General features: G+C 46.0%; 1 protein-coding gene across 2 annotated transcripts in view; it reads right to left on the reverse strand.

The window, feature by feature from the left end:
- epb41l4a (erythrocyte membrane protein band 4.1 like 4A) overlaps window positions 1-21,926 on the reverse strand; it is a 116,614-nt gene that overhangs the window by 53,487 nt on the left and 41,201 nt on the right. For both annotated transcript variants that reach the window (XM_029628491.2, XM_029628490.2), the window contains exons 4-7: window positions 11,412-11,463; window positions 11,183-11,261; window positions 10,614-10,711; window positions 10,035-10,155 (exon numbers count right to left, since the gene is read on the reverse strand). In XM_029628491.2, coding sequence (XP_029484351.1) covers window positions 10,035-10,155; window positions 10,614-10,711; window positions 11,183-11,261; window positions 11,412-11,463 — 350 coding nt within the window. The remainder of the gene's footprint in view (window positions 1-10,034; window positions 10,156-10,613; window positions 10,712-11,182; window positions 11,262-11,411; window positions 11,464-21,926) is intronic.

Genomic DNA, 21,926 nt, shown 5'->3' on the forward strand with positions numbered 1-21,926 from the left:
ACAGGGACACTCATCCCTCCATCTGGCCCCACGTCTGCCTGCCTGGCTGTGTGTGTGTGTGTGTGTGTGTGTGTGTTTGTTTGGTTGGCCTCATGTCTTCCCGCTGCTGCCTGTCGGAATGAGGCCACCTGGACGGACGAGGCAGGAATAGGAAGTAGAAGGGAGTCAAAGAGCAACAGATATGTGACAAGGGGTGTGGTGCTGGGTGCTCACTCTACATAGCAGATCACAGCGAGGTTGACATCCACAGGCTCTTGAGAAAACTACATCTGTCTCATTGTATCTATCTCTCCCTCCTCCCTTCCCCCCTCCCTCCCTACCACTCCTTCTATCTCTCTTTTCCTCCCTCTGCCTCTCTTATTTTCATATTGCAGTGTGGCTCTCTCCTTAAGAGAGAGAGAGAGAGAGAGAGAGAGAGAGAGAGAGAGAGAGAGACCAGCGCAAAATCAAATGATGATCACTGTCTCTTGGTCAGCAACATTAATGGGATGCATGGTCATAGACTAAGACCTTTCAGGACTTATGGGGTTGACTCTGTAAGAACAACTGTAATGTATATGATACGTAATAATAGGACTGTCTCAGTCTGAGAAGACAAACCCTATTTCTCCCCAATTTGGAGGTATCCAATTGGTAGTTACAGTCTTGTCCCATCGCTGCAACACCTGTACGGACTGGGGAGAGGCGAATGTAAAGAGCCATACGTCCTCCGAAACACGACCACGCCAAGCAGCACTGCTTCTTGACACACTGCTTATTTAATCCGGAAGACAGACACACCAATGTGTTGGAGGAAACCGTACAGCTGGCAACCGAAGCCAGCGTGCATGTGCCCGGCTCGCCACAAGGAGTCGCTGGAGCACGATAGGACAAGGACATCCCGGCAGGCCAAACCCTCCTCTAACCAGGACGACGTGGGCCAAATGTGCACCGCCTCATGGGTCTCCCAGTCGCGACCGGCTGCAACACAGCCTGGGATCGAACCAATGTCTGTAGTGACGCCTCTAGCACTGCGATGCATCCCTATATACCATATATACCACATCAATGCTGTTGGTGATCCCTCCAACCATACAGCTGTGTTGGTCATCCCTCTATCCCTACAGCTCTGTAGGTCATCCCTATACCCCTACAGCTCTGTCGGTCATCCCTATACCCCTAAAGCTCTGTTGGTGAATCTATACATCTACAGCTCTGTTGGTCATCCCTATACCCCTACAGCTCTGTCGGTCATCCCTCTACCTCTACAGCTTTTTTGGTCAATCTATACCACTACAGATCTGTTGCTCATCCCAATACCCCTACAGCTCTGTTGGTGAATTTATACCCCTACAGCTCTGTTGGTCAATCTATACCCCTACAGCTCTGTCGGTCATCCATATACCCCTACAACTCTGTCGGTCATTGCTCTACCCCTACAACTTTGTTGGTCAATCTATACCCCAAAAGCAATGTAGGTCATACCTATACCCCTACAGCTCTGTCGGTCATCCGTCTACCCCTACAACTCTGTTGGTCATCCCTATACCCTTAGAGCTCTGTCGGTCATCCTGATTCACATACAGCTCGGTCAGGCAATCTATACCCCTACAGCTCTGTTGGAAATCCTGATTCACATACAGCTCGGTCAGGCAATCTATACCCCTACAGCTCTGTTGGAAATCCTGATTCACATACAGCTCGGTCAAGCAATCTATACCCCTACAGCTCTGTTGGAAATCCTGATTGACATACAGCTCGGTCAGGCAATCTATACCCCTACAGCTCTGTTGGAAATCCTGATTCACATACAGCTCGGTCAGGCAATCTATACCCCTACAGCTCTGTTGGAAATCCTGATTCACATACAGCTCGGTCAGGCAATCTATACCCCTACAGCTCTGTTGGAAATCCTGATTCACATACAGCTCGGTCAGGCAATCTATACCCCTACAGCTCTGTTGGAAATCCTGATTCACATACAGCTCGGTCAGGCAATCTATACCCCTACAGCTCTGTTGGAAATCCTGATTCACATACAGCTCGGTCAGGCAATCTATACCCCTACAGCTCTGTCGGTCATCTCCCGACCCCTACAGCTCTGTTGGTCAATCTATACCCCTACAGCTCTGTTGGTCAATCTATACCCCTACAGCTCTGTTGGTCAATCTATACCCCTACAGCTCTGTCGGTCATTCCTCGACCCCTACAGCTCTGTTGGTCAATCTATACCCCTACAGCTCTGTTGGTCAATCTATACCCCTACAGCTCTGTCGGTCATCCCTATACCCCTACAGCTCTGTTGGTCAATCTATACCCCTACAGCTCTGTTGGTCAATCTATACCCCTACAGCTCTGTTGGTCAATCTCTCGACCCCTACAGCTCTGTTGGTCAATCTATACACCTACAGCTCTGTCGGTCATCCCTATACCCCTAAAGATCTGTCGGTCATCCCTATACCCCCAGAGCTCTGTCGGTCATCCCTCTACCCATACAGCTCGGTTGGTCAATCTATACCCCTACAGCTCTGTCGGTCATCACTCTACCCATACAGCTCTGTCTGTCATCCCTATACCCCTACAGCTCTGTTGGTCAATCTATACACCTACAGCTCTGTCGGTCATCCCTATACCCCTAAAGATCTGTCGGTCATCCCTATACCCCCAGAGCTCTGTCGGTCATCCCTCTACCCCTACAGCTCTGTCGGTCATCCCTATACCCCTACAGCTCTGTCGGTCATCCCTATACCCCCAGAGCTCTGTCGGTCATCCCTCTACCCATACAGCTCTGTTGGTCAATTTATACCCCTACAGCTCTGTCGGTCATCCCTATACCCCTACAGCTCTGTTGGTCATCCCTATACCCCTACAGCTCTGTCGGTCATCCCTCTACCCCTACAGCTCTGTTGGTCATCCCTATACCCCTACAGCTCTGTCGGTCATCCCTATACCCCTACAGCTCTGTCGGTCATCCCTATACCCCTACAGCTCTGTTGGTCAATCTATACCCATACAGCTATGTTGGTCAATCTATACCCCTACAGCTCTGTTGGTCAATCTATACCCCTACAGCTCTGTTGGTCAATCTATACCCCTACAGCTCTGTCGGTCATCTCTCGACCCCTACAGCTCTGTCCGTCATCCCTCTACCCATACAGCTCTGTTGGTCAATTTATACCCCTACAGCTCTGTCGGTCATCCCTATACCCCTACAGCTCTGTCGGTCATCCCTATACCCCTACAGCTCTGTTGGTCATCCCTATACCCCTACAGCTCTGTCGGTCATCCCTATACCCCTACAGCTCTGTCGGTCATCCCTATACCCCTACAGCTCTGTCGGTCATTCCTATACCCCTACAGCTCTGTCGGTCATCCCTATACCCCTACAGCTCTGTCGGTCATCCCTATACCCCTACAGCTCTGTCGGGCATCCCTATACCCCTACAGCTCTGTTGGTCATCCCTATACCCCTACAGCTCTGTCGGTCATCCCTATACCTCTACAGCTCTGTCGGTCATCCCTATACCCCTACAGCTCTGTCGGTCATTCCTATACCCCTACAGCTCTGTCGGTCATCCCTATACCCCTACAGCAGGAGAGGTAGTGAAACACAACACACAACCACACAGAAACATACTTCCCCCGAGCCACTTCAGCATGCCAGGTAGGTGAGTGAGACAGTGCTTGTCAGGACTGTAGGGCTCTTAGTTCCTATTTCAAAGAGTAGGGAACAGAGCCAGGAATTCTTATTATTACACAAAACATCCCACAGTTTAGAGTTAATCTCACTTTCCAACTACAGGCTGAATATACTCTCCTGCAACCCGCATCACCCAATGTGGTACGGATCTGCTTTTTCTATACTTTAGAATCGGAACCCTCATCAGAAGCTAGCCAGCTAACTAGCTACTAGCTAGTAGCTAGCCACTGCTAGCGGTCTTCAACGCTAACTAGGACACCAGCGCGACATCTACCCAAAGCATATCAGACTGCTTTTTCTCTACCACATCTCCGGATTCCTACCGCAAGCTCTGAACCTTTATACCGGATCATCGTAAATAGCTAGCTGCAATCCGAGTGGCTACTCCTGGCTAACGTCTCTGTCCCAGAGCAAGCACCAGTTAGCCTGGAGCTAGCCTCGAGCTAAGCCCATCTCCCGACTAGCCGAAGAGGTCCAAAAATACCTAATTTGCCAATTGGCCTGGACCCTCTACTGCCGACACGGAGCCCCGCCGATCCATCACGACTGGTCCGCCCGACATAATCGTCCGAGGGGTTTCAACAGGCTTTTCCGGTGCGACATCGCCAAAGATCCATCTGCTGGCCAAGGCCCGCGAGCTTTCTGAATCGCTGTATCTCCAGCTCACCGCATGAAGAGGAATAAACAGACTCACCCCATCGCGACGTCCCCCAAAGGTTAACTCTCTAGCCCTCGCTATCTCCTGCTTGCTAATTCGGCCTGCTAACGGCTAGCTTGTCAAGCTCCGGTCCGCTAACTGCTACCTTGTCTAGCTCGGGCCTACGAACTGTTAGCTTGTTAGCACAGGCCTGCTAACCGTCTGAACCACCGCGTCCCAATCACTCTCTGACCCCATTTACTTTCTATCTCTTTTTGATTTTTAATTTGTTTATACCTTCCGGAAACCTGCCTCACCCAATGTGATACGGAATCGCTCTTACTTTTACTCTTATTTTTATTTTTATGACACACTCAAGAACCTCCAGACGCTAACCAGCTAACTAGCTACAAGCTAGTTAGTCATTGTTAGTTTTTTAAAAACCTGGATAACACTCGCCAGCCCAGCCCCCCTGCCCATCCACCGCTGCCCCCTGGACACTGATCTCTTGGCTACATAGCTAACGCACGCTGGACTGTCCATTAATCACGGTACTCCTTTCTGCTTGTTTGTCTTACCTGTCGGCCCCGTTGCCTAGTCAACGCCATTTTACCTGCTGTTTGTTGTGCTAGCGGATTAGCCTCGTCTACTGTTTTTAGCTAGCTTTCCAAATTCAACACCTGTGATTACTGTATGCCTCGCTGTATGTCTCTCTCAGATGTCAATATGCCTTGTATACTGTTGTTCAGGTTAGTTATCATTGTTTTAGTTCACAATGGAGCCCCTAGACCCACTCTGCATACCCCTGTTACCTCCTTTGTCCCACCTCCCACACATGCGGTGACCTCACCCATTACAACCAGCATGTCCAGAGATACAACCTCTCTCATCATCACCCAGTGCCTGGGCCTACCTCCGCTGTACCCGCACCCCACCATACCCCTGTCTGCGCATTATGCCCTGAATATATTCTACCATGCCCAGAAACCTGCTCCTCTTATCCTCTGCCCCCAACGCTCTAGGCGACCAGTTTTGATAGCCTTTAGCCGCACCCTCATACTACTCCTTCTCTGTTCCGCGGGTGATGTGGAGGTAAACCCAGGCCCTGCATGTCCCCAGGTACCCTCATTTGTTGACTTCTGTGATCAAAAAGCCTTGGTTTTATGCATGTCAACATCAGAAGCCTCCTCCTAAATTTGTTTTACTCACTGCTTTAGCACACTCTGCTAACCCTGATGTCCTTGCCGTGTCTGAATCCTGGCTCAGGAAGGCCACCAAAAATTCAGAGATTTCCATACCCAACTATAACATCTTCCGTCAAGATAGAACTACCAAAGGGGGCGGAGTTGCAGTCTACTGCAGAGATAGCCTGCAAAGTAATGTCATACTTTCCAGGTCCATACCCAAACAGTTCGAACTACTAATTTTGAAAATTACCCTCTCCAGAAATAAGTCTCTCACTGTTGCCGCCTGCTACCGACCACCCTCAGCTCCCAGCTGTGCCCTGGACACCATTTGTGAATTGATCGCCCCCATCTAGCTTCAGAGTTTGTTCTGTTAGGTGACCTAAACTGGGATATGCTTAACACCCCGGCAGTCCTACAATGTAAGCTAGATGCCCTCAATCTCACTCAAATCATCAAGGAACCCACCAGGTACAACCTAACTCTGTAAACAAGGGCACCCTCATAGACGTCATCCTGACCAACTGGCCCTCCAAATACACCTCCGCTGTCTTCAACCAGGATCTCAGCGATCACTGCCTCATTGCCTGTATCCGCCACGGAGCCGCAGTCAAACGACCACCCCTCATCACTGTCAAACGCTCCCTAAAACACTTCTGTGAGCAGGCCTTTCTAATCGACCTGGCCCGGGTATCCTGGAAGGACATTGACCTCATCCCGTCAGTTGAGGATGCCTGGTCATTCTTTAAAAGTAACTTCCTCACCATTTTAGATAAGCACGCTCCGTTCAAAAATGCAGAACCAAGAACAGATACAGCCCTTGGTTCACTCCAGACCTGACTGCCCTCGACCAGCACAAAAACATCCTGTGGCGGACTGCAATAGCATCGAATAGCCCCGTGATATGCAACTGTTCAGGAAGTCAGGAACCAATACACGCAGTCAGTCAGGAAAGCTAAGGCCAGCTTCTTCAGGCAGAAGTTTGCATCCTGTAGCTCCAACTCCAAAAAGTTCTGGGACACTGTGAAGTCCATGGAGAACAAGAGCACCTCCTCCCAGCTGCCCACTGCACTGAGGCTAGGTAACACGGTCTCCACCGATAAATCCACGATTATCGAAAGCTTCAATAAGCACTTCTCAACGGCTGGCCATGCCTTCCGCCTGGCTACTCAACCTCGGCCAACAGCTCCGCCCCCGCAGCTCCTCGCCCAAGCCTCTCCAGGTTCTCCTTTACCCAAATCCAGATAGCAGATGTTCTGAAAGAGCTGCAAAACCTAGACCCGTACAAATCAGCTGGGCTTGACAATCTGGACCCTCTATTTCTGAAACTATCCGCCGCCATTGTCGCAACCCCTATTACCAGCCTGTTCAACCTCTCTTTCATATCGTCTGAGATCCCCAAGGATTGGAAAGCTGCCGCAGTCATCCCCCTCTTCAAAGGGGAGACACCCTGGACCCAAACTGCTATAGACCTATATCCATCCTGCCCTGCCTATCTAAGGTCTTGAAAGCCAAGTCAACAAACAGGTCACTGACCATCTCGAATCCCACCGTACCTTCTCCGCTGTGCAATCTGGTTTCCGAGCCGGTCACGGGTGCACCTCAGCCACGCTCAAGGTACTAAACGATATCATAACCGCCATCGATAAAAGACAGTACTGTGCAGCCGTCTTCATCGACCTCGCCAAGGCTTTCGACTCTGTCAATCACCATATTCTTATCGGCAGACTCAATAGCCTCGGTTTCTCGGATGACTGCCTTGCCTGGTTCACCAATTACTTTGCAGACAGAGTTCAGTGTGTCAAATCGGAGGGCATGCTGTCGGTCCTCTGGCAGTCTCTATGGGGGTGCCACAGGGTTCAATTCTCGGGCCGACTCTTTTCTCTGTATATATCAATGATGTTGCTCTTGCTGCGGGCGATTCCCTGATCCACCTCTCGCAGACGACACCATTCTATATACTTTCGGCCCGTCATTGGACACTGTGCTATCTAACCTCAAACGAGCTTCAATGCCATACAGCACTCCTTCCGTGGCCTCCAACTGCTCTTAAACGCGAGTAAAACCAAATGCATGCTTTTCAACCGATCGCTGCCTGCACCCGCATGCCCGACTAGCATCACCACCCTGGATGGTTCCGACCTTGAATATGTGGACATCTATAAGTACCTAGGTGTCTGGCTAGACTGCAAACTCTCCTTCCAGACTCATCAAACATCTCCAATCGAAAATCAAATCAAGAGTCGGCTTTCTATTCCGCAACAAAGCCTCCTTCACTCACGCCGCCAAGCTTACCCTAGTAAAACTGACTATCCTACCGATCCTCGATTTCGCGATGTCATCTACAAAATGGCTTCCAACACTCTACTCAGCAAACTGGATGCAGTCTATCACAGTGCCATCCGTTTTGTCACCAAAGCACCTTATACCACCCACCACTGCGACTTGTATGCTCTAGTCGGCTGGCCATCGCTACATATTCGTCGCCAGACCCACTGGCTACAGGTCATCTACAAGTCCATGCTAGGTAAAGCTCCGCCTTATCTCAGTTCACTGGTCACGATGGCAACACCCATCCGTAGCACACGCTCCAGCAGGTGTATCTCACTGATCATCCCTAAAGCCAACACCTCATTTGGCCGCCTTCGTTCCAGTACTCTGCTGCCTGTGACTGGAACGAACTGCAAAATCGCTGAAGTTGGAGACTTTTATCTCCCTCACCAACTTCAAACATCAGCTATCCGAGCAGCTAACCGATCGCTGCAGCTGTACATAGTCTATTGGTAAATAGCCCACCCATTTTCACCTACCTCATTCCCATACTGTTTTTTTATTTATTTATTTACTTTTCTGCTCTTTTGCACACCAATATCTCTACCTGTACATGACCATCTGATCATTTATCACCCCAGTGTTAATCTGCAAAATTGTATTATTCGCCTACCTCCTCATGCCTTTTGCACACATTGTATATAGACTGCCCATTTTTTTTCTACTGTGTTATTGACTTGTTAATTGTTTACTCCATGTGTAACTCTGTGTTGTCTGTTCACACTGCTATGCTTTATCTTGGCCAGGTCGCAGTTGCAAATGAGAACTTGTTCTCAACTAGCCTACCTGGTTAAATAAAGGTGAAATAAAAATTTTTTTTAAAAAGAGGATAAAACCAGAGAAAAAACCACCAGAGACTGACTAAGATATTAATACACCACAGGAGACTGACAAATGTATTAATATAACACCAGAGACTGACTAAATATATTAATATACCACCAGAGACTGACTAATTTATTAATACACCACCAGATACTGACTAATTTATTAATACACCACCAGATACTGACAAATTTATTAATACACCACCAGAGACTGACTCATTTATTAATACACCACCAGAGACTGACTCATTTATTAATACACCACCAGAGACTGACTAATTTATTAATACACCACCAGAGACTGACTAATTTATTAATACACCACCAGAGACTGACTAATTTATTAATACACCACCAGATACTGACTAATTTATTAATACACCACCAGATACTGACTAAGTTATTAATACACCACCAGAGACTGACTAAGTTATTAATACACCACCAGAGACTGACTAATTTATTAATACACCACCAGAGACTGATTAATTTATTAATACACCACCAGATACTGACTAATGTATTAATACACCACCAGATACTGACTAATTTATTAATACACCACCAGAGACTGACTAATTTATTAATACACCACCAGATACTGACTAATTTATTAATACACCACCAGAGACTGACTAATTTATTCATACACCACCAGATACTGACTAAGTTATTCATACACCACCAGATACTGACTAATTTATTAATACACCACCAGAGACTGACTAAGTTATTAATACACCACCAGAGACTGACTAATTCATTAATACACCACCAGAGACTGAATTAGTTATTAATACACCACCAGAGACTGACTAATTTATTAATACACCACTAGAGACTGACTAAGTTATTAATACACCACCAGAGACTGACTAAGTTATTAATACACCACCAGAGACTGACTAATTTATTAATACACCACCAGAGACTGACTAAGTTATTAATACATCACCAGAGACTGACTAAGTTATTAATACACCACCAGAGACTGACTAATTTATTAATACACCACCAGATACTGACTAATTTATTAATACACCACCAGAGACTGACTAAGGTATTAATACAACACCAGAGACTGACTAAATTATTAATACAACACCAGAGACTGACTGAACAACCCAGATACTGTAACACTGTTAAGACACTGTAACACCGTTAAGACACTGTAACACTGTACAGTATCAGTGTTACAGTGTCTGGGTTGTACAACAGTTGGATTATATCTGACGTATAGTACAGTGCAGAGAGGGGAACCTGTTATGAGGGGATTAGACTGGGATTAGGGATTGGGCTGGTTGTCAGAGAGGTCGCAGAGAGCAGAGGAGGAGAGCAGAGGAGAGAGAAGAGAAGAGAGGAGAGGGCTTCCTTACATTACAGTTTTGTGGATCATCTCGATGGCGTGCTCCAGTTCCTCTTTCTGGTCCGGGACAAAGCGGTACTCGGACACGTACCCCGACACATGTTTGTACGGGTCGTAGTCGCCAAGCTCGGCTGGAGAGAAATAGTGAAAGAAAGACACATGAGCACAGGCATACACACACTCACACACACGCGCACACACACACACACGCGCACACACATGCACACACACGCACACATTTTGACTGTGTGAGAGATTACATAATACAAGGAACAGTGGCATCACATAATACTAATCTCTATTTTTATTAACTATTTATATATGTCTGTCTGTCTGTCTGTCTGTCTGTCTGTCTGTCTTCTATCTGTCTCTCGCTCACTCTTCTCTTTCGCCGTCTCTCTCCCTGCCTCTCTCTCTCTGTGTGTCTCTCTCTGTGTGTCTCTCTCTCTGTGTCTCTCTCTCTCTCTCGTCCTTTCTCTCTATGCCTCTCTCTCTCTCTCTCTGCCTCCCTCTCTCTGCCTCTCTCTCCCTGCCTCTCTCTCTCTGCCTCTCTCTCTGCCTCGCTCTTTCTGCCTCTGTGTGTACTCACACTGTATGGCCAGAGCAGCCAGCTGGGCGCTGATGTCAAGGGGACAGGGGATTCTGCCCTGTAGTACGTCCTGCTTCACCTGCAGGAAGAACTGATATCTACAGTACCCAGAGACACACACAGACACACATCCATATAGCACATGAAACACAGTACAAGCTATTTCATATTGTCATAGATAAGGACATAACCTGTAGTCTGCATGTAAGCTTTTATACTGTATGTGTGGCTGTGAAGGCCAATTCAATAAAAAGTAGGGTGATGATAACACTGTTGTGTGACTGGATGATGGGTCAATGATATACTGTTTATCAGGGGTAGGGAACTCTGGTCCTGGAGTGCTGCAGACACTTTGTGTTATTTTTTAACGGACCTGGAAGACCAGGTGTGTTGAATTTAGGCCCTGAACTGATCAATTAGCTCAGTTGGCCAGGTGTGGTGCCTAGTTGGAACAAAATCCTGCAGTACCTGCAGCACTCCAGGAACAGCGTTGACTACCTCTGATATATAGCATAGCAGCCACAATGATATTATCTGGAGAAATCTAGTACTGTACCAAAAATATATACCTTGTTATTTCTTCTTTTAGCTTGCAGGGATTCTCAGCGTAAAACTTGACCCCAAAATAGAGTGTGTATGGAGGCCCTTCTGAGAGAGAGACAGAGAGGAAGAGAGAGAGAGAAAGAAAGAGACAGAGAGGAAGAGAGAGAGAGATTTCAGCAGCAGCCAACTCTCTGTATCTAAACAGATGAGAGGCTTTCAACTCAACTGAATGCAGAGAAAGGAAGAGATACTTACTTGTTATTAAATCTTTGTGTTCTGAAAGGGTTTTCGAGGGGTCTAGCCAATACTGCAAACAAAAAACACAGAGAAGACATTCAAATGACATACAAAAATGACAGCCATAATTATTATTTCTTTACTTAAGTAGTATCATACGTAATATACAATATGTAACTAGTAGCCTATGTGTACATTAACAAATACAGAATGTACTGTAACAAGCTATCTTGAGCATGTGTATTCAGTAATCTTGGTTAACCCAGAACTAAAGTATTACGTAATGGGTCAGATGCTTGATTAAGTTCTGGGTCCATAAGAGTTAAGAGAAGAGGTAAATGAGGATCAGAACTACAACGAAGCGATACACCCTTTCTCTTTGCAAGTCTGTGTGCCAAATGTCTCATCCCCTTCCAAAATTCAAAAGATGCTAATACCTGTGAAATCGTGATTTGTCCAAATAACCAGTGACGAAAAACACAAGCACAGGAACTAATGCTGCTGATCTCACACATCCCGTTGTTTCATGACAGATGTACCCTTTATGTTTACATAGTCTGTCCAGGAGATATGAAGTATTCAGTAATTGGCTGGAAGAAATGGAGAAATGCACTTCTTTATGTAAAGTCATGGCTGAGTGGTCTATGCAGTGTGTGTGTGTGTGTGTGTATGTAGTGTAGTGTAGTGTGCAGTCAGTGTATTGGACAGGACTCAGGCAGCTCCAGAACGGGACGTTTAGTCATGCTAACTTTGGCATAATACTGAAGCCGCATTAAAACCAACTTTTATAAATGGTCTCGTTAAAAAGGAGTGCGAGTCATTAAAATGTGCATCAGTAAAACATGGATTTAAAACAGGTCACAGCATGCTGCCACAGAGGCAAAAATCAAACACATGAAACTTATTTTTTATTGGCTTTTATTCATTATCTTATACTGTACTGGTATTTTGTATCTCGTTGAACCTCTGGCTCTCACGTCAATGAACATCTGATTTGGGAACATTCCTGCAAGACTGCCTGGCTTACTGTGCACAATTTCCTTATGTCACGTTGATGATGGACATTAAATTATCATATATACAGTACCAGTCAAAGTACCAGTCAAATGTTTGGACACACCTACCCATCCCAAGGTTTTTCTTTATTTTTACTCTTTGCTACATTGTAGAATAATAGTGAAGACATCAAAACTATGAAATAACACACACGGAATCACGTTTTAGCCAAAAAAGTGTAAAACAAAATATATTTGAGAATCTTCAAAGTAGCAACCCTTTGCCTTGATGACAGCTGTGCACACTCTAGGTAAGTCAGTTAAGAACACATTCTTAATTACAATGACGGCCAAACCCTAAACAGGCTAATTGTGCGCCGACCTATGGGACTCCCGATCACGACCAATTGTGATATAGCCTGGGATCGAACCAGGGTCAGTAGTGACACCTCTGGCACTGTGATACAGAACCTTAGACCGCTGCGCCACTCAGGTGCCCACAAAAGCTCTGAAGACATGTACATTACATACAATGACCCTATGTGACAGTAAATATAAACCGTGTGTAGGTCTCCATACAGTATATTCATGTGTTTATCACTGGTTACAGCAGCTACTGCGCTGTTGTGTCTATTTGTGGGATGTTGTCGAGCTTCTTATGACCATGAATGCAAACTGCTATTTTTAAATCATAGTTGTGGAGGTCATTGTGAATGCAAACTGCAATTTTCAAATCATTGTTGTGGAGCTTGTTGTGAATGCTAACTGTTATTTTCAAATCTTTATTTGCAGTGTTGTCACAGTGACGCCTTGCTTTTACTGTGATATTGTATCAGAGCTCACAATGTCATTGCAGCTCATGCTTCTCCTGGGAGCCATCTGTACAGACAGATCGACAACAATGTTTATCTTCCTCTGTTCTTTAAATAACTTAACACGGTGATAAAACCCAGTGATAAACAACAGTCTGTTCACTTCACATCGGCATCAGACACCGGCAGCAAACATTCAAAACAAACGTGAAAACAAACGTGCCTTTGTTCACACAGTTCACACGAAACAGCATAAGGACTCAGCTCTTTTAAAAATGAAACTGAAATAAATATTATTATTATTATTCAATGTTTTCTGCTTTAGCTTGACTGTAGGGCATGGTAGCTGATATCGCGTTACCAAACTGCTTACATTTCTACTATAAATGAATAGCACCGCACCCCTTGCATGAAGAAACAGCTTCAAGTCCTGTTTTATATGCATTCCATATATTTGTCTGTGAATTTCTGGTGATGTTGCTACTAGCCAAGCTGAAGATGGAAATTGTTGGAGGAGGGGAAGAGTCTGTGGACTGAATCTTTGGATTCTGGGGCATTCTGGGGCATGGAGATGAATAAATGTTAGCGTAATGAGGTAGGCTAGACTAGGATAACATATTTCAGACTAAAGTATGTCACTGAAAGATGCTGTGTGGTGCACCCTCGCCATTCCCTCCCACCTTAATCCTCACCCCACCACACTACAGATGGGCACCAGGGCCATGTTCATTAGGGCTCATCATAGCAAAATGTGTCAAAAAGTTTTTAATGGAAAATAGAAAACAAGTGTTTCTCATTGGACAAGTTCAAGTAGTACAAGCCCATAACCAATGCAGTTTTATGAAAAATACCTAAAAAAAGAAAGAAATAAAAGTAACAAATTATTAAAGAGCATCAGTAAAATAACAATAGCGAGGCTCTATACAGGGGGTACCGGTACAGAGTCAATTTGCGGGGGCACCGGTTAGTCGAGGTAATTGAGGTAATATATATATGTACATGTAGGTAGAGTTGTTAAAGTGACTATGCATAGATAATAAACAGAGAGTAGCAGCGGTGTAAAAGAGAGGTGGGGGGGGGGGTGCAAATAGTCTGGGTAGCCATTTGATTAGATGTTCAGGAGTCTTATGGCTTGGTGGTAGAAGCTGTTTAGAAGCCTCTTGGACCTAGACTTGGGGCCCCGGTACCGCTTGCCGTGCAGTAGCAGAGAGAACAGTCTATGACTAGGGTGGCTGGAGACTTTGACAATTTTTAGGGCCTTCCTCTGACACCGCCTGGTATAGAGGTTCCCCTCTTGGCCCCGGTGATGTACTGGGTTTTACGTACTCCCCACTTTAGTGCCTTGCGGTCGGAGGCCGAACAGTTGCCATATTGATGCAATCAGTCAGGATGCTCTTGATGGTGCAGCTGTAGAACGTTTTGAGGATCTGAGGACCCATGCCAAATCTTTTCAGTCTCCTGAGGGGGAATAGGTTTTGTCGTGCCCTCTTCACGACTGTCTTGGGGTGCTTGGACCATGTTAGTTTGTTGGTGATATGGACACCAAGGAACTTGGAAGTTCTCAACCTGCTCCACTACTGCCCCGTCGATGAGAATGCGGGTGTGTTCAGTCCTCCTTTTCCTGTATACCACAATCATATCCTTAGTCTTGATCACGTTGAGGGAGAGGTTGTTGTCCTGGCACCACACGGCAAGGTCTCTGATCTCCTCCCCTATAGGCTGTCTCGTCGTTGTCGGCGATCAGGCCTACCACTGTTGTGTCATCTGCAATCTTAATGATGATGTTGGAGTCGTGCCTGGCCACGCAGTCATGAGTGAATAGGGAGTACAGGAGGGGACTGAGCACACACCCCTGAGGGGCTCCTGTGTTGAGGATCAGCATGGCGGATGTGTTGTTACCTACCCTTACCACCTTACCGCCGGTCAGGAAGTCCAGGATAGTTGCAGAGGGAGGTGTTTCGTCTCAGGGTCCTTAGCTTAGTGATGAGCTTTTAGTGCACTATGGTGTTGAATGCTGAGCTGTAGTCAATGAATAGCATTCTCACATAGGTGTTCCTTTTGTCCAGGTGTGAAAGGGCAGTATGGAGTGCAATGGAGATTGTTTCATCTGTGGATCTGTTGGGGCGGTATGCAAATTGGAGCGGAGTGGGTCTAGTGTTTTGGGGATAATGGTGTTGATGTGAGCCATGACCAGCCTTTCAAAGCACTTCATGGCTACAGACATGAGGGCTACGGGTCGGTAGTAATTTAGGCAGGTTACCTTAGTGTTCTTGGGCACAGGGACTATGGTGATCTGCTTAAAACATCTTTGTATTACAGACTCGGACAGGGAGAGGTTGAAAATGTCAGTGAAGACACTTGCCAGTTGGTCAGCGCATGCTCGGAGTACATGTCCTGGTAATCAGTCTGGCCCTGCGGCCTTGTAAATGTTGACCTGTTTAAAGGTCTTACTCACATCGGCTACAAAAAGCATTATCACACAGTCGTCCGGAACAGCTGATGCTCTCATGAAGCCAGTGACTGATGTGGTGTACTCCTCAATGCCATCAGAGGAATCCCGGAACATATTCCAGTCTGTGATAGCAAAACTGTCCTGTAGCTTAGCATCTGCTTCATCTGACCATTTTTTTTATTGACTGAGTCACTGGTGCTTCCTGCTTTAGTTTTTGCTTATAAGCAGGAATCAGGGGGATGGAGTTATGGTCAGATTTGCCAAATGGTGGGTGAGGGCGAGCTTTGTACACGTCTCTGTGTGTGGAGTAAAGGTGGTCTAGATTTATTTCCCTCTGGTTGCACATTTAACACGCTGGTAGAAATGAGGTATTTTGTTTTGTTTTGTGCCTAATGAATACAACCCAGAACACACCGGAACGGATATTGGTGTCCAGGGGAACGTGATTAGAGCTATGTCTGTGTGATTGAATTGGTTAATCTTATCTAATTTGCAATAATCACATCAGTGCAGGTGTTGTGTTCCAGTGCATGCTAATTTATGCAAATGAGGGGGGTGATGATTAGAAGAGTGGCTGACAGCGACAGGACGACAACCAGACAAAGACAGAGGGGTTCCACTCAGAAAGACAACCTGAGAAACAATCTACTTCTTATTTCTCTAACTGGTAGTCATCTTCCAATGAACAGCGACTGGCTGGAGGAGAACAAAGTAAAAACCTTTGGTAACACATTACTTATAAAATAGCCTTACACCCTTAGAAAAAGGGTACTAAAAGGGTGGTGTGTATAGTAGACAGTTAATGGGCTACATCTATGTGCATTCATGGCACCTGCACAAAGCCCTTCCAGAGCTATTTACATTTTTATATCTGCAATACTTATTGAACACCTCAAGGTGTTTATTTTTATTACATGGGATTAGAGTGTGTTCTCTCTATCAGTATGAGAAAGGCATGTCTTTCTGCCCTACAACACAGCTCAGTTGCCAAGTGACTAGAACTGATAAATAATAGAATGATAGATAATAAATTAAAAGGCTCTGTCATCATGAGGCAGACAGTTTGATTGACAGGTCGGACTGAGAGGCCCAGGCTCTGTTCTAATATCTCTACTAGTTCTAGAATGAAGAATGATCCACAAGAATGAACTAAACAATGTATTCGGAGTGCATTTGAATTACGACTAGGGGTTCCGTTAGCGGAACGTTTCAACAACATCCGGTGAAATTGCAGAGCGCGAAATTCAAAATAAATTATTGGAAATATTTCACTTTCATACAATTACAAGTGCAATACAGCAAAATGAAGCTGAACTTCTTGTTAATCCACTGTGTCAGATTTCAAAAAGGCTTTACCGTGAAAGCAAACCATGCTATTATCTGAGGACAGCACCCCATCAAACAAACACATGATAATCATATTTCAACCCACCAGGCGCGACACAAAACTCAGAAATAACGATATAATTCGTGCCTTACCTTTGAAGATCTTCTTCTGTTGGCACTCCAATATGTCCCATAAACATCACAAATGGTCCTTTTGTTCAATTAATTCCGTCGTTATATACCCAAAATGTCAATTTATTTGGCGCGTTTGATTCAGAAAAACACTGGTTCCAACTTGCCCAACATGACTACACATTATCTAATAAATGACCTGTAATCTTTGTCCAAACATTTCAAACAACTTTCCTAATCCAACTTTAGGTATTTTTAAACGTACATAATGGATCAAATTTAAGACGGGATATACTGCGTTCAATAGTGGATAAAATGAATGTGGAGCGAGCTTCAGGTCGCGCGCCCCAAACAAAACAGTACACTTGGCTATACACCCAGAAAGGAAAAGGCTACTTCTACATTTCTCAAAGGAAAAATATCAACCAATTTCTAAAGACTGTTGACATCTAGTGGAAATGATAGGAACTGCAAGCAAGTGCCTTAGAAATCTAGATCCACATAGAAAATACAGTGAACTAAAAAAAAAAACATCCCTGGATGATTTGTCCTCGGGGTTTCGCCTGCCAAATAAGTTCTGTTATACTCACAGACATTATTTTAACAGTTTTAGAAACTTTCGAGTGTTTTCTATCCAAATCTACCAATATGCATATATATATGCATATCCTAGCATCTGGGCCTGAGTAGCAGGTAGTTTACTTTGGGCACGATTTTCATCCAGACGTGAAAATACTGCCCCCTATCCCAAACAGGCTAAGCGGTGTGCTGGTGTACATATTGGAGCATTCTGGAACCTCAGTCATCTTACTACAACTTCAGCCTCAATATTATGGAGGGTTACACCAGGAGAGGGCATTGATATTGTAATGAAGGGTGTAGCTAGCAGGCAAGCAGGCAGCCTCATATAAATGACAGAGAAGTCTCTCTAAATGGATAGGTTTTGATTATAGGCCTGCTGCTCCATGCACAGACACTAAAAGCATCACTGCTCTCTGACACACAGTAACAGTGTGTGTATCTATCAGTCCCGAAGCAGCTCCAATATGTTGGTACATGTATGTCGTTTACGACTCCAGAGGGTAGGAATGATGTGGATGTGCATGCTGATCCTAGCACGCTCTTGGGTCTAATATTACCCAAGCACAGCAGGGGATAACCTGCCATAAACAACATAGCTATGTGTATGATAGAATGATTCTATAAGGTTCCGTTTTAGGACCATTATTGTTTTCACTATATATTTTACCTCTTGGGGATGTTATTCGAAAACATAATGTTAACTTTCACTGCTATGCGGATGACACACAGCTGTACATTTCAATGAAACATGATTTCAAGGTTTTACTGCTAACCTACAAAGCATTACATGGGCTTGCTCCTACCTATCTCTCCGATTTGGTCCTGCCGTACATACCTACACGTACGCTACGGTCACAAGACGCAGGCCTCCTAATTGTCCCTAGAATTTCTAAGCAAACAGCTGGAGGCAGGGCTTTCTCCTATAGAGCTCCATTTTTATGGAACGGTCTGCCTACCCATGTCAGAGACGCAAACTCGGTCTCAACCTTTAAGTCTTTACTGAAGATTCATCTCTTCAGTGGGTCATATGATTGAGTGTAGTCTGGCCCAGGAGTGGGAAGGTCCGCCCTTGCTGTCTCTGCCTGGCCGGTTCCTCTCTTTCCACTGGGATTCTCTGCCTCTAACGCTATTACAGGGGCTGAGTCACTGGCTTACTGGGGCTCTCTCATGCCGTCCCTGGAAGGGGTGCGTCACCTGAGTGGGTTGATTCACTGTTGTGGTCATCCTGTCTGGGTTGGCACCCCCCCTTTGTTGTGCCATGGCGGAGATCTTTGTGGGCTATACTCAGCCTTGTCTCAGGATGGTAAGTTGGTGGTTGAAGATATCCCTCTAGTGGTGTGGGGGCTGTGCTTTGGCAAAGTGGGTGGGGTTATATCCTTCCTGTTTGGCCCTGTCCGGGGGTGTCCTCGGATGGAGCCACAGTGTCTCCTGACCCCTCCTGTCTCAGCCTCCAGTATTTATGCTGCAGTAGTTTGTGTCGGGGGGCTAGGGTCAGTTTGTTATATCTGGAGTACTTCTCCTGTCCTATTCGGTGTCCTGTGTGAATCTAAGTGTGTGTTCTCTAATTCTCTCCTTCTCTCTTTCTCTCTCTCTCTCGGAGGACCTGAGCCCTAGGACCATGCCCCAGGACTACGTGACATGATGACTCCTTGCTGTCCCCAGTCCACCTGGCTGTGCTGCTACTCCAGTTTCAACTGTTCTGCCTTATTATTATTTGACCATGCTGGTAATTTATGAACATTTGAACATCTTGGCCATGTTCTGTTATAATCTCCACTCGGCACAGCCAGAAGAGGACTGGCCACCCCACATAGCCTGGTTCCTCTCTAGGTTTCTTCCTAGGTTTTGGCCTTTCTAGGGAGTTTTTCCTAGCCACCGTGCTTCTACACCTGCATTGCTTGCTGTTTGGGGTTTTAGGCTGGGTTTCTGTACAGCACTTTGAGATATCAGCTGATGTACGAAGGGCTATATAAATAAATTTGATTTGATTTGATATAAACTTTTATGCAAAGTGTAAGGCATTTCTTTTAAAATCTTTTTAAACTCTTTTCTCCAGAAGGATTCAGTAGCTTAGATGCATCCTCTGTGCTCATCTCCAAAAAAACAAGGTTGGCTAACCTTGTAAATCAGAACCCTCGGTCAAACATAGTTCAACATCAAACCAGTGTTACAGCTGTTGTCAGGCATGCCAACATGCATGGAGATGAACTGGAACAACACACCACTGAGAAAAACAAGAGTGAAGGTAGAAAACATTCGCCATGGATACAGTTACTGTTAGAAGTTATTAAAATCATCGACAGCGAGAATGAATGGTGTTAGTCAAGGAACAATTGAGGCCTGAACAAATATACTTGACTCTAAAGAATAATCTCAGCTAAAGCTAATCTTTCTTTGCTTTCAGGTCGATAGTGTAGGGGTGGGATTTTTCTGGTCGCCGGGAGGAGGGCGGGGCAGTGGTGGGTGACTGACAAACAACCCTAGTTGCTAGGGGGGTAGGAAGGGGTGGGAAATGGTTTACGGGAGTGGGGGGTGGGGGCAGTGATGTAAAGTATTTAAGTAAAAATACTTGAAAGTATTTGTACTTTACTTTACTATTTATTGTGGCAGCCGGCAGGGAGAGGTGAGGGGAGTGGCAATTGAGGAGAGATATCTTGCAGGTAGCTGGCTCCACCCCCAAACCTTATATGGACTTCCTGACCCAACAAGGAAAGGCTGTGGGTCGTTAAGCCAGGGGATGCTTGGGGATAAAGGAGCCTGCTTGGGGATAAAGGAGCTTGCTTCCCGATGAGAGTCGGGAAGCAAGTTCAGGGAGTTCAGGGAGTGAATACATTTAATAAATAAACAAAACACGAACAGCGCACTAACATTAAACAGATACAGGAACAATGACGACTGGGGAAGAAACCAAAGGGAATGACATATAGGTAATCAAGGAGGAGATGGAGTCCAGGTGAGGGTCATTATGCGCTGGTGACAGGTGTGTGCCCTAACGAGCAGCCTGGTGACCTAGAGGCCGGAGAGGGAGCACATGTGACAGTACCCCCCAAACGTGCGACCCTAGCCGCAGGACGACGATCCTGGGGCTCAGGAGCGGACTGGTCACCTCGGCTGAGGCGCGGGAGCATGACGACCTAGTGTGCCGGAGAGAGAGCATACGTGACAGTACTCCCTCCCCGGCGCACTCGGCTCCAGCCACAGGACACCAACCACAGGGATGATCGGACCGGTAAGCCTCTGCTGAGGCGCAGAAACCTGACGAACCGGCTGAGGAGTGAAAGCCTGATGAGCCGGCTGAGACCTCCCCGGTTGCCTTGATGGAGACACAGGAACCTGTTCATCCACCTTAGGCATGGGAGCTTTTTGAACCCGCTGAGGCATGGGAGCCTACAAACCGGCTGAGGCCTCCCAGGTAGCTACGGCTCCAACACCCGGACCCAACATCACCTCCAACACAAAAAACACTCCCTGGTGCTTCCCTTTGTTGAGTTGCCATTCTGTAAGGATGTACGCTGAGAGTCGGAAGCAAGTTCAGGGAGTGAATACATTTAATTAATTAATTAACAAAACACGAACAGCGCATGAAACAGATACAGGAACGATGATGACTGGGGAAGAAACCAAAGGGAATGACATATATAGGGCAGGTAATCAAGGAGGTGATGGAGTCCAGGTGAGTGTCATTATATGCGTAACACTGGTGACAGGTGTGCGCCCTAATGAGCAGCCTGGTGACTCAGAGGCAGGAGAGGGAGGACATGTGACAACTTAAGTATGTTTTAGCAATTACATTTACTTGAGTATATTTAAAATCAAATACTTTTACTCATGTAGTATTCTGCTGGGTGACTTTCACTTTTACTAATTTTCTAAGATATCTTTACTTATACCCAAGTATGATAATTAGGCACTTTTTCCACAACTGGAGGGTTGGATGGAGACATGGTGGCTGGGTGGGGCTGGGGGAACAGGATGGGAGGAAGGATGGAGACATGGTGGCTGGGTGGGGCTGGGGGAACAGGATGGGAGGAAGGATGGAGACATGGTGGCTGGGTGGGGCTGGGGGAACAGGATGGGAGGAAGGATGGAGACATGGTGGCTGGGTGGGGTTGGGAGAACAAGATAGGAGGAAGTACAGAGACATGGTGGCTGGGTGGGGTTGGGAGAACAAGATAGGAGGAAGGACAGAGACATGGTGGCTGGGTGGGGTTGGGAGAACAAGATAGGAGGAAGG

The sequence above is a fragment of the Oncorhynchus nerka genome, linkage group LG22 (assembly GCF_034236695.1).
Source record: "Oncorhynchus nerka isolate Pitt River linkage group LG22, Oner_Uvic_2.0, whole genome shotgun sequence".
NCBI lineage: Eukaryota > Metazoa > Chordata > Actinopteri > Salmoniformes > Salmonidae > Oncorhynchus > Oncorhynchus nerka.